Source organism: Stenella coeruleoalba (genome assembly GCF_951394435.1).
Source record: "Stenella coeruleoalba genome assembly, chromosome: 1".
NCBI lineage: Eukaryota > Metazoa > Chordata > Mammalia > Artiodactyla > Delphinidae > Stenella > Stenella coeruleoalba.
In genome coordinates this window covers 75,118,737-75,133,053 of record NC_137169.1, presented here as the reverse complement: position 1 = coordinate 75,133,053, position 14,317 = coordinate 75,118,737, and the positions used below count along the sequence as shown (strand labels likewise).

Genomic DNA, 14,317 nt, shown 5'->3' with positions numbered 1-14,317 from the left:
GGAGACTTCAGCACTTATCTATCAGTAATTGAGAGATCCAGCAGGCAGATAATTAGTAAAATTATAGTTGAAGTGAACACCACCATCAGGACACTGGATCTAATTGACATTTATAGACTGCTTAATCCAGTAACAGCAGAATATACATTCTTTTCAAGTTCACATGGAATATTCACCAAAACAGACTGCGTTCTGGGTCATAAAACACACCTTAACAAATTTCAAAGAAAAGATATCATACAAAATACGCTCTTAGTCCATAATGGAATTAAACTATAAATCAATAAGAGAAACATAACTGGAAAATCTCAAACTATTTTGAGATTAAACTACACACTTCCGAATAACACTGGTTCACAGAAGACGTCTCAAGAAATTTTAAAAATATTTTGAAGTAAATGAAAATGGAAATACAACTTATCGAACTTTGTGGGATGCAGTGAAAGCAGTGCATAGAGGGAAATTTATAGTATTGAATGAATATACTAGAAAAGAAGAAAGATCTAAAATCAATAACAAGCTTCTACCTTAGGAGACCAGAAAAAGAAGAGAAAATTAAATACAAAATGAGCAGAAGAAAGTAAATGATAAAAATCAGAGCAGAAATCAATTAAAATAAAAACAGGAAAAACAGAGAAAATCAATGAAACAAAAAACTTATTCTTTTAAAAGATCAATAAAATTGGTCAAACCCCCTAGCCAGGATCATCAAGAATAAAAAAAAAGAAGACACAAATTACTAATATTAGAAATGGAAGAGGGACCTTCACTACTGATCCCATGGACAGTAAAAAAGGCAATAAAGGAGTACTATGAATAACTCATTCTCACAAATTTGATAACCTAGATGAAATGGACAAATTCCTTGAAAGATGTAATCTACCAAAACTCACACAAGGAAAATTTGATAATCTGAATAGGCTTATATTGATTAAAGAAATTGAGTCAATGATGAATAACCTTCCAAAACAGAAAGCACCAGGCCCAGATGGTCTTACTGGTGAATACTACCAGAGATTTAAGGAACAAAATCATACCCATTTTCTACAATCTATTCCAGAAAATAGAAACAGAAGAAATACTTCCTGACTCATTCTGTGAGACCAGCATTACCCTAATACCAAAACCAGACAAAGCTATTACAAGAAAAGAAAACTACAGACCAGTATCTCTCATGAACATATATTTTAAAATCTTCCACAAAATATTAACAAATTGAATCCACTAATATATAAAGATAATTATACACCATAGCCAACTGGGATTTATCCCAGGTATGTAAGGCTGGTTCAAAAATAAATTAGTATAATCCATTACTTTAACAAACTAAAAAAGAAATTATATAAAATAGATGCAGAAAAATAATTTTACAAAATACAATACCCATCTATGATAAAAATTCACAGTAAACTAGGAGGAAAGGGGAACGTCCTCAGCTTTATGAAGAATATATTTTAACAACCTTATAGCTAACATCATGATGAAATGCTAACTTAATGATGAAATGCTAGGTGCTTTTCCCCTAAGAACAGGGAAACAAGGAAAGGATGTCCCTCTTTTTTTAAACTCCTCTTCAGCATTGGGCTGGAAGTCCTAACTAATGCAATGAAACAAGAAAAGAAAAGAAAAAAGACTGGGAAAGAAGATATAAAATTGTCTTTTTTTGCAGATGACATAGTTGTCTATAAAGAAAAGCCCAAAGAATTAGTTAAAAAGACCAACAACCAGTCAGTTTCCTGTAAACTTCTCCCATTCAGATTTTTTTAAAAACACTAAAAGATTTAAGGAGCTACATTAAATGTTAAGTGGGTCAAGTGGTTATTTTGGGTCATTTTTACTTTTTTTTTTTTTTTGTGGTACGCGGGCCTCTCACTGTTGTGGCCTCTCCTGTTGCGGAGCACAGGCTCCGGACACGCAGGCTCAGCGGCCATGGCTCACGGGCCCAGCCGCTCTGCAGCGTGTGGGATCTTCCCAGACCGGGGCACGAACCCGTGTCCCCTGCATCGACAGGCGGACTCTCAACCACTGCGCCACCAGGGAAGCCCCATTTTTACTTTTATGTATTTCCAGGTGTTCTACAGTGAGCTTATTTAGGGGTTAAAAGTTATCTTTAACATTATATTTTTAAAATAAAATGACAAACCACAAACTGGGCAGATGTTAGCAGTAAAATAGGGCAGAGAAAAATTTAATGTCTGCAACACATAAAGAACTCTACAATTTTTTTAAATGACCCCCAAAATACACGGGCAAAGGACATGATCAAGCAACATGTAGAATATTGCAGATAGCTGGTAAACAAATAACAAAAAGAATATTCAACCTCACTGGTAGTCAAGCATATATACATTTTAAGATACCAGATTGTCCATCAAATTAATGAAGAATTTACAAAATAATATTCTGTGCTAGGATGAATTCAATGAAATAGATTCTAATTTTATACATTGCTTGTGGAATGTTAATTATTGGAGCCTTTCTGGAAATTGACTTCACTTTATGACCAAATAATGCTACATTTCAGACTCTATTCCAGGGGTGGAAATGCAGAATGCATACAAAGACTACTGCACAAAGATGTTTCTCTCAGTGTGTTTATAATAGGGTAAAACTACATTCTGAAGAGAATCCATGAATTTTAAGATATTATACATAATATTTAATAAGCCATAATTGAAAAACATTAGTGACCTCTTAATACCTTTAATGGCTGTGCTATTGAGTAAGGACAACATATGTGATGCTTACATACCAACCTTATAATTCTATTATTCACATACTTAACTATTTGGCAGTGTCATCTGATGTTACAGACTGTAACATTCACTTATAGTCTAATATGCATATAATAAATCCTATAAAGCAAAATTTTACTGTAAAGAAGACTTATAAAAATATAAATGCCTAGCATTAAGAAAATGATTAAATTATGGTACTGCAGAATGTTAGATGGAATATAATATGCAGCCATTGAACAATTTTGTTATGAAATATTTACAGTAACGTGGTAAAATATTTATATTTCAAATAGAATCTTAAACATAAAACAGATATAGTTAGGGGCTTCCCTGGTGGCACAGTGGTTAGGAGTCTGCCTGCCAATGCAGGGGACGCGGGTTCAAGCGCTGGTCCAGGAGGATCCCACATGCTGCGGAGCAAATGGGCCCGTACGCTGCAGCTACTGAGCCTGCACTCTAGAACCCGCGAGCCATGACTGCTGAGGCCCGTGCACCTGGAGCCTGTGCGCCTGGAGCCCGTGCTCTGCAACAAGAGAAGCCACCACAATAAGAAGCCCGCGCACCGCAACAAAGAGTGGCCCTTGCTCACCACAACTAGAGAAAAGCCTGCGCGCAGCAACAAAGACCCAACACAGCCAAAAATAAAATAAATAAAATAAAATAATTAAAAGAAAACAGATAAGTTTTATAAGTATGCTCCCACAAAAGAACTAGAAGGAAATATGCAAGTATATTTACAGTGTCATCTCCGTATGGTAGGATTATGGATTATTTACTTAATCTGGGGTTTTTTGTACTTTCAATACTTGTCAAATTTTTTAAAATTAACATTAATGTAACAACTTAGAGAAAGTTTAAGATAACCAACCATACCACATTTTTCCCCATTAAAACATTTTTTTAAAAGTGAGGTGTTCACAAATTGTGATGGAGTACAAACTCATAGAATTTTAACTATCTTGTTATATTCTGAATCTAAAAAAAAACACCTTCTTTATACTGTCTTTCCAGAAAGACCAAAAAATTCAAACAGCTTCTTTAGATGGCTGGGCAAATAGCATTAAATTGTAGTTTCTAAATAAGTGTTAATCTATCTAGAGTAATTCTAGACAGTTAAATGGGTTCACACACTAAGATCCTTTAGGTTTAGCAATTTAATGTTCAGGCCATAAGCTAATTATTCAGTGTTTGTTTACTTATAATTACACTATTCAGTATTACAGGGGAAAAGATCTCCGTAAAGGTCCCACATACATTTTATTGCACCTTAGTGATTATCCCATGTAAACATTGTTATATTTATTCATATGAAACAGAGGAATTGTTCAACTGGACTCACTACTATGATAAAGTATGACATTAAGCAAACTCAAGCATATTTTTATTTCATTGGAAACCATATATTTGCTTCTTTAAAAATGCTGTTTTGTTTGTCATATGTTTTTCAGGAATATTAAGTGGATCTATAATTGTCCTACCCATTAAATAAGATAACTCTGAAAGCCCTTAGCGCTCTATTTCATAATTATTAGATGCTTGATAAATGTTTATTGAATGAATGAGTGAATTAGGGAATGAAAGAATGAAAGGCACCGTCCTTTCTTTCCTTTTCTTTTGAATCCAAACAAAGCTTAATATTAGTAACAAAAAAAAGATGAATCAACTAAAAATTTAATTTTGTTTATACAGAGAGTAAAGTAATACATTGATAAATGTATTATGTGTTATATTACATATGATATAATTATATGCATATGTTAATTGAAATATAGAGTACATTTTAATTCTCACATCCTAAATTTTGTTTTAATATAGGGACCACGAGGACTGCAAGGTGATGCTGGACCTCCTGGAGAAATGGGTGCTGAGGTAATTTTTCTTGGGGCCCTTTCTTGTTAGTTCATCAATACTCAGTACTTTTTGTAAGACTCCTCTTAAAGTTAAGTTGATATCTTAGGTATATATATTTTGAAGAATAATTTTATAGTGTTTTGTTTCATATTCAGGAAATAAAACCTAAAATTCTATTAAAACCAGGGATGACTGTTGTATGAACCTAATTTTATGCATATAAAATTCCCTTAACAGTTCATTTAAATGACAGAACAAAAAGTGAATAAAACTTTCCCTTCACTGATTTAGAGTTAACTTTGATAACCCTTCACTCCATTATAGAAGAATATTGAAAAGTGACTCTTATTCAAGATATATTTTAGAATAATAAACCATACTTGTTATAATTATAAAATCCAATTACTTCATTTCTTTTGTTTGTTAACTTTAGTGCTAAAAAATTAGGCATAAATTCTCTCCTCCCTTGGCTTCTGTGAAACTGCTCCCTCTCGATTCTGCTTTTTACCTTCTGATTAGCCTCAGTCTTGATGGGAAGCTGTCCTTCCTCTTCCTCAGCTTACAATCATATTATCACATAGACTTTAATTACCAGTATTATTCTGATAGCTCTAGCTTGATAGCTCTAACTGATGCCTCTCTCCTTGGGGCTCCAGTTATTGATTTCCTGTTGTCTTTTATGTATGCACCTAGGTATCCCACAAACATCTCAAATTCAAAATATCTAAACCAAGCCCATCGCTTTCCCACTGTTATTCCTCTTTTTATTCTCATCTCACTGAAAGATGTCCCTTATGCCCAGTAACCCCAAACTGAGAGTCATCCTAGACTCCCCTTCCTTCAATCAGCTCTTTTCCCTTTGAATAAGCTCCCACTAATGTCTCACGTCCATCCTTTCCTTTCCGTCCCCATTGCCGGTGCTCCAGTCCTCTGCTCTAATTCCATGTCTCCTCCAACTGCCATTATTCCTTAGCTACTTGTGACCAGTTTACCTTTGTCATATCATTCTTGTCCTTGAAATTTTTCAGTGGCTCTCATAGCCTTTAATAAAATGCCAATTTCTTAACATAATAGTGTTCTGCATTGTCTAATGTCTGCAGACCTTTTCAACCACATTCCAATAGAACTTTTCTCCTCCTTTAATTCCACGATTATGCCATGCTTTCTTGCTGTGTACTGTGTATCCACTGGGAGTCCAAGGGTGGCTGAGATATGGTCCCTGACTCCTTTAGCAGTTTATAATCTATTCCAGAAGATAATCATGTAAAAGCTCATTATACTTCTGTTAGACCCAATGATGGAGACATTCACAGGGCATTATAAGAGTACAGCAATGGGTATGTAACCTTACCTGGATAAGGGGAAAAAGAAGACTTGTCTGTGTTGAGGCAGGGGGAGGGTAATGAGTTTTAAGGAATGAGTATGAGTTAGCCATATGAAAAGAGGGAATAAGGATATGGCGATTCCAGAAAAAGGGGTAGTATGAGTAGGAACATGCAAACATGAGGCCGTATGGATTCTTTGATGCTTAAAGTCAAAACAAGGAGTGATGATAGATGAAATTACAGAGAAATGGTTAGATCAAACGAAAAATCTTATATACTCTGTTAAGAAGCTTGAACTTTTCATCTTACGGGCTATAGTAAGTCATTGTGAGGTAGGCATAGGGCAATGATAAAGTCAGATTTGTATTTTTGGAAGATCATTTTAGCAGTCTCAGGGAAGATGTATTTGAGAAGACAAGAGTGCAGACATATATACCTTCTAAAAGGCTATTGCATTCAACTAGTTAAGAAACAATGGAGGTCCGAAGTAAAGTAGTCAGCATAAGTAAGAAGGGGATGTATTTGAGAAATGTTTGTTACATAAATTCTGGAGAACCTGCATATTTGTGGGATATGGAAAGTAAGTGGGAAAGAGAAGTCAAAAATTATTTCCAGATTTCAACAGGATGGATGGCAATATCCTTTCCTGAGACAAGAAAAGAAGAATGTTAGTCATAATCTGCTACTCTGCCCAAGGTAAATGGTTAACAGGTAGCAGACCTTGGCTTTGAATCCACATCTGATTCAAAAGCCAATGCTGAAAACCTATACTATGCCACATCCATCCTCTGAGTCTACAAAAAGCAGAGGAAAGTCATACCTCATAACTTGAAAATTTTTTTTTTTTTAACAGGGTAGGAGACAAGAATCTGTCATGATAAGGAGTAGGGGTTGAGCATATTTTCTATTGAAGAAAATATGCTGGTTTAGAATAGTGGTTGAGGATAATGGAAGAGGGAAATGACTAAAGACATGTAAAAGCAGATATACCTTATTAAAAGTAAAACTGAAGTAGGAGACTTTGAATTTGCATTATATTAATAATAATGATGTTAATACTAGGTAACAACTTCAGAGAACTTTCTATGTTCCTAGCAGTATTTATGTACTTTACCATATTAATGAATTCTCACAATACCCCATGAGGTAATGCAATTATCCTCATTCTACAGATGAGGAAACTAAGCCATGAAATGGTTAAGCAACTTGTTCAAGAGCAATAGCTGTGCAATAGTAGTGCAATAGCAATAGTAGTGGTAGAGCCCACATTTAAATTTAGGCAGTCTCTCTCTGCAACCCATTCTCTTAGTCACTATGCCTCTCAATATGTAATGAAGCCACTTTGCACAAGAGTGTAATTTTTCCATTGATGTTCAACTGGGAATAGAAATGGAGAAGGCAATTTAAAGTGCTAATCCAAGATTGGCATAAGAAAAGAGATACCACAGAGATCAGAAGATCAACTATTGGATTTAGCCTAAGAATAAAAGAAGCCGAGAGGAGCTGACAGATTGGGCGAAACTGGGGAATAGACAAGGTCTAGGGAATTAAAAGCAATTTTGATGTGGAAGAAGTCCTGAGAGAGTTGGAATTCTCTCTTGAGAGATAATTTTAACCTTAGGTTAGGATATTAAATTCTATCATTTCTGAGGCAGAGCGGAAACTCAGGCAGTCTCACTTCGTAGTCCTTCCTCTTAAGTACTGTAATACACTGCCTCTTATAACAGTAAAGTCACAAAGGTAACCAACAGAAAATTTTAAATAATATAACTATTTAAAAATTGGTGAAATGATGGTAAAAAGGAGGGAGTTTTAAGGGAACTAAACTTTTAGCAAGGTAATACATCAAGAATTAGAGGTAGATTTCTTGGTTATAGAAATAACCATTAAGAGAACTAAAAACAAATTGTTTTATAAAGTAGTTGCCTCTGAGGAATGGGGCTGGGGCTTTTCATTATAAGTCCATCTGTACTATTATGCCTGTATAGCTTTTATTTTGGAAAAAGCAAAGCGAGTCTGGATTGTGGAAGCTGAGTCAAAATGGAAAATTGAACTTCTCATCTAAAATACTGTAACAACATAAGAGATATTTTAATCTCTAATAATTATTAGGAAGGTTATCACCCATGGATCAGAACTATTGAGGAATCCCTGGAAGACAGAAAGCAAACAGGAAACTTCTGGTCAAGATAGTATCATAGGTTAATGGCTTTAAACTACCCCTCTACTCTGAAAACATGGGGATTATAGAATGCATATGTATGTATTTATAATTGTGTGTGTATAAGTACACATACATACATACACACACATAGAGTAAGAGAAGAGAGTGAGGAAGTAGAGAAGGGAGAGGCAGGCAGAGTATTCTCAACAACAAGATAAATGTCTCCAAGAGAAAAAATAAATAAAACAATACAACAGCAATTATAGGAGCTTGAAGCTTATAAATAGCCAGAGGTTGCAAGAAGTTATATGTTTTCAAGATAAAAGCTTCAACCAAAATCTTCCCAACTGGACCCACCCATGAAAGGGGCGTGGGAAAAAAATGCCGTATATATGTATATATATAATTCATATCTTCTTTGTGTGTTATATTTTATAAAACCAATAAAGAAAATGGAATTTTTTTCAAGAAGTGTATTCCAAGAGGGATCAACATAAATAGATGGGAAGAATAAAAAGTGAAAAACACAGAGAATAGTAAGGGTATGAGGGTAGAAAATTAGAAGAGGAAATGGGAAGTAGTTTGTCTTGACCAAAGATTAAAGGACAAGAGGAAGGATTAGAAGAAACTGGTCTAAGCAGTCCTGATTTCTGGTGATGTTGTTTTAGCATTTGAACTGTTAAACGGTCCCAGAAATTATCTGGTCTTACGCATGATGTTTATAAAGGAGCAGCAAAAATCCTTTCCTGGACATAGATATCCCATCCTTGGGCTGAAAATTACTTCCATCTTCTTATGAGGTTGTTATTGCCTTTATGTTGGTGAAGGAATGTTTACAAACAATGTGTCAAATCATTCTATTCTAGGGACCTTCAGGTATTGAGGGAGAATCTGGTCTGCAAGGAGAGCCAGGTGCAAAGGTAACCTTCCTAAATAGTAAAGGAGGTCTCTAAACTTTCACCATTGACTCCCCGATGTTTGCAATATTTTGGCAAACAGCCACCATCTTGGAAGCAGGTAAAGGACAGCAGATAAAAATGGAAAGTGTTCTCAAATGAGTCAGAATAAAATATTACTGAGAAAAAAATATTATTTGTCTCTCTATATATGCAGATAAGTATGTGTGTATATCTATACACACACATATATATATATGGTTATATATGGGAGGGAATACAAATGAAAAAGCAAAATATTATAAATAAATTAATCTGAAGAAAAGGAAAAAATAGTGTTTTGGAACTCCTGTCTTCATGATATACCCTCCATAACTATTAGACATGCAGTTTTAGTAGAAAAGAGTTTAATCTTTCCCTTTGTTTCTTCAGGGAGATGTTGGACCTGCAGGCAGTGTTGGAGTGACTGGGGAGCCAGGGTTACGGGTACGTGCCTACTAGAAACCATTTTAATGCACTGGCCCTCCTATTTTAGAGACTCAAGACTCAGCCTAAAGACTTCAAAGATTGTATAATAAACTTTTCTGGTGCATTATAGAAAATATTTGTTTTTATTTTATAATTTCAAAAGCTGCATGCTAAACCCTGTTCACATTGTAATTTAGTAGCATTGAGAGTCCTAAGCACACACATCCTTTTTCTCAGAATCAGATGTACTCAGCAGAATCCTTGCCAAATGTGTGGAGTCACTGTGATTGTCACTAATGTTGGCATGAAGAAGAAATTCACAACTACTAGTGATCAACTCTCATGCTATTTCCGGACCTAACAAGACAGACAGACATTGAAATCTAATTTGTGTTTAGAAAAACAGCAACAAAAAACTAGAGTCATGCAAGGTTAACAAGATTCAAAGGAATAATTGTAGATTTTTGTAGACAAAAACAATTGTAGATAATTGTGATGAGGTAGCTTACAGAAGTTATTCTAATATAGACAGTGGTTAATTTAAGCTGTGGTAAGTTTTTTTCCAAGATAACAGGGACCAAGATAAGTTTAAGAGACATTTGTTTACTAAAAGGTAAAGTTGGGAGATGTATTTTGCATTCGATTTCTTTCTTGTTCATTTTCCCTTTTTTTTCAGGGGGGTGGGAAGTATGAGGTCAGGGTAATGGAAGTGTCAGCAGTTGGAGCAATGAGCAACTGTGAAGACACACTGATTAATTTACTTGTAAATAGTTCAGGTGGCAAGAGAGCCAGTACTTCTTTAATAGCTTCATAAATTGTGGCTCTACATTTCTACAAGTTCTGTGTCTAGAAGACAGCTTCCAAATATACCAGGGCCTTGATAGTCACCTCTTCTCTGTAAGGGAGAAAATACAGACCTTAAAAATCCAGTACACTGATTTTAACTGAATTAAGTTGTATTAATCCATGTAAATTAAGAAAAGCAAGATACTATAATTTTATGAAATTCAGTATTTACAGTCTTTGAACTAAGAAACATAGGTATAGCTGTCTAAATATCCAAAGCTACCAAATGAATACATATTACCTTTAATTATCTAAAAGTTATTAATATTGTGAGACCATCTTGTGTTTGAATTACAGTGCTATGACTCTTTAAATCATCTTCAGAGTTATTCCAGGCAAATTAAATCATGTTCATTATACTTTCAAATACTCCTTGTAAATAAAGTAGAAGTAGGAATAAATGTATATAAACCTGCTACTTCTATAGATACCAGGGGCAAAAAATAAATTTAGATAAATGATTTAGCGAAATAATAAATCTTACATTTCTGCTACCAAATAGGGTGAACCAGGAGCTGCTGGAGAAGAAGGTCTCCAGGGTAAAGATGGAATAAAGGTAAATTATACTTTTAACATTATGATTAAGGTAGATGTTTTTGAGAAATCTTTCAAATATTAAACGTAATTTTTTATGTGCCAACAAAAATCTCTTATTGCGTGGCATAATTATTTTACTACTTTCCCTTTCTCAAAAATTTTTACTGTGTTACAGGGGAACCCAGGAGGAAGGGGACTTCCTGGAGAGGATGGAGAAAAAGGAGAGACAGGCTTACCAGGGACCACAGGGCCCCTGGGCGGACCAGGTGTAATGGGTCCTCCGGTGAGTACTGCTGGGTTCAATAGTCAGTGAACTCAGTCCTCTACACACCCACACCCACACACACAAGTGTGAGCCATACACACACATTCTTGTCTCCCTTATATGTCCATTTGGTATTTGAAGGTGTGGAACTATGGCTTGAGTAAAGAACAAACCAGGGACTGATCATCAGCCTTCCTAACATCCAAGGAAAAAAGATACTTTTCCCATGTGTCACACATGCTATTGAACTTCTTCATTTTTTTCTCACTTTATTGTGACGTAATTGACATGTATTATGTAAGTTATATAAGTTTACAGTGCATGACCTGTTGATTTTTTGTGCACAAATATTGCTAAATGATTCCCATAATACGTTTAGTTAGCACATCTATCACCTCACACAGTTGCCTTTTTGTGTGTGGTGAGAATTTTTAAGAGTTACTGTCTTAGCATCCTTCAGGTACACAATACAGTGTTGTTAACTATAGTCACCATACTGTACATTAGATCTCCAGAACTTATTCATCTTATAACTGGAAATTTGTACCCTTTGACCACCTTCACCTATTTTCCCCATCTCTTCACCCCTGGCAACACCAAACAACTCTGTTTCTATGAGTTCTTATGAGATTCGTTAGGTAACACATATTCATGAGATCATACAGTATTTGTGTTTCTCTGACTTATTTCACAAGCATAATGCTTTCAAGGTCTATCCATGTTGTTTCAAATGGCAGAATTTCCTTCTGTTTATGACTGAATAATATTACATTGTATACATAGAGAACATATATGTGTGTGTGTATATGATCACATTTTTTCAAATATTAGTTGACCTTATATGCATGGGTTTATCTCTGGGCTCTTGATTCTGTTCTTTTGGTCTATATGTCTGTTTTAATGCTGGTACCATACTGTTTTGGTTAATATAGTTTTGTATTGATAAAGTCTGAAATTAGGAAGTGCGATGCCTCCAGCCTTGTTCTTCTTAAGATTGTTTTAGCTATTTGGTGTCTTTTATGGTTCCATGAAAATTTTATAATTGCTTTTTTCTATTTTGATTAAAAAAACCTGCCTGGAATCTTGATAGGGATTATACTGAATCTATAGATTGCTTTGGATAGTACGCACATTTTAACAATATGTGAAAATGAGATTTTTTCCACTTATTTGTATTTTCTTGAGTTTCTTTCATCAGTGTCTTCTAGTTTTCAGTGTATAGATATTTTACCTCCTGGGTTATATTTATTCTAAGTATTTTATTGATTTTGATACTATTATAAATGGGATTATTTTCTTTATTTCTTTTTCAGATAATTTGTTGTTAGTGTGTGGAAATATGACTGGGTTTTAGTAGGTTGATTTTGTATCCTGCAACTTTATTGAAATCATTTATTAATGCTAACAGTTTTGTGGTACAGTCTTCAGAGTTTTCTGTATATTAAGATGTCACCTGCAAATAGACATGGTTTTACTTCTGTTTTACTTCTTCCTTTCTAACTTGGATGCCTTTTATTTCTTTTTCTTGCCCAATTGCTCAAGCTTGGACTTTGAGTATGATGTTAGCTGTGGGTTTTTCATATATGGCTTTTATTACGTTGAGGTACATTCCTTCTATACCCAATTTGTTGAGACGTTTTATCATGAAATGTTGTTGAATTTTTTCCAGGCCTTTTCTGCATTTATTCAGCTGATCATATGTTTTTTTCTTTAATTCTGGGAATGTGGTACATCACATTGACTGATTTGCAGATTTTTGAGTCATCTTTGCATACCTGGAATAAATCCCACTTGATCATGGTGTATGGTCCTTTTAATATGCTATTGAATTCAGTTTGCTAGTATTTTGTTGAGAATTTTTGCATCTCTATTTGTCAGGGATATTGGCTGGCCTGAATTTTTTTTTTCTTGTAGTATCCTTATCTGGCTTGGCATCAGAGTAATGCTGGCCTTGTAAAATGTCTTTGGGTGTATTCCTTCTTCAAAATTTTGGGAAAATTTGAGAAAGTTTAGCATTAATTCTTCTTTAAATGTTTGATATGATTCAGCAGTGAAACCATTTGGTCCTGGGCTTTTCTTTGTTGAGAGGTTTTTCACTACTGATTCAATCTCCTTATTCATTGGTCTTTATAGATTTTCTATTTCTTCATGATTCAGTCTTGGTAGGTAGTATCTTTCTATTTCTCCATTTCTTCTAGGTTTTCAATTTGCTGGCAAATAATTGTATGTAGTAGTCTCTTATGATCCTTTTTCTTTTTGTGGTATCCTTTATGTCTCCTCTTTCATTTCTAACTTTGAGTCCTCTCGGTGAGTTTGGCTAAAGGTTTGTCAATTTTGTTTATCATTTTTTTTTCTGACAGTTCAGATAATTTTTTTTTCATATTGTTAAGTCCATAAGCTTTATTTTTTAAACACCTTTATTGGCATATAATTGCTTTACAATGGTGTGTTAGTTTCTGACATATAACAAAGTGAATCAGCTATACATATACATATATCCCCATATCTCCTCCCTCTTCCATCTCCCTTCCACCCTCCCTATCCCACCCCTCTAGGTGGTCACAAAGCACCGAGCTGACCTCCCTGTGCTATGTGGCTGCTTCCCACTAGCTATCTGTTTTACATTTGGTAGTGTATATTTGTCCATGCCACTCTCTCACTTTTTCACAGCTTACCCTTCCCCCTCCCCATGTCCTCAAGTCCATTCTCTACATCTACATCTTTATTCCTGTCCTGCCCCTAGGTTCTTCAGAACCATTTTTTTTTTAGATTCCATATATATGTGTTAACATACGGTATTTGTTTCTCTCTTTCTGACTTACTTCACTCTGTATGACAGACTCTAGGTCCATCCACCTCACTTCAAATAACTCAATTTCGTTTCTTTTAATGGCTGAGTAATATTCCATTGTATATATGTGCCACATCTTCTTTATCCATTCATCTGTCGATGGACACTTAGGTTGCTTCCATGTCCTGGCTATTGTAAATACAGATGCAAAAATAGTTCTAAAAGGGAAGTTCATAGTGATAAATTCCACATTAGAAAAAGGGAAAGACCTCAAATAAGTAACCTAACTTTACTCTTCAAGGAAGTGGAAAAAGAAGAACAAAACAAGGCCAAAGTTAGCAAGAAGGAAGTGATAAAGATTAGAGCAGGAATAAGTGAAATAGAGGATAGGAAAACAATAGAAAAAATTAATAAGAGTTGGTTTTTAAAAATGATA

The 14,317-nt window shown here is 34.7% G+C and overlaps 1 protein-coding gene across 1 annotated transcript in view; it reads left to right on the top strand.

Annotated features, from left to right (window-relative positions):
* The window catches only part of COL24A1 (collagen type XXIV alpha 1 chain), a 542,658-nt gene that overhangs the window by 413,764 nt on the left and 114,577 nt on the right, over window positions 1–14,317 (top strand). Inside the window, exons 35-39 of the mRNA XM_079924384.1 lie at window positions 4,554–4,607; window positions 8,945–8,998; window positions 9,407–9,460; window positions 10,791–10,844; window positions 11,001–11,108. Of these exons, the coding sequence (XP_079780510.1) occupies window positions 4,554–4,607; window positions 8,945–8,998; window positions 9,407–9,460; window positions 10,791–10,844; window positions 11,001–11,108 (324 nt within the window). The remainder of the gene's footprint in view (window positions 1–4,553; window positions 4,608–8,944; window positions 8,999–9,406; window positions 9,461–10,790; window positions 10,845–11,000; window positions 11,109–14,317) is intronic.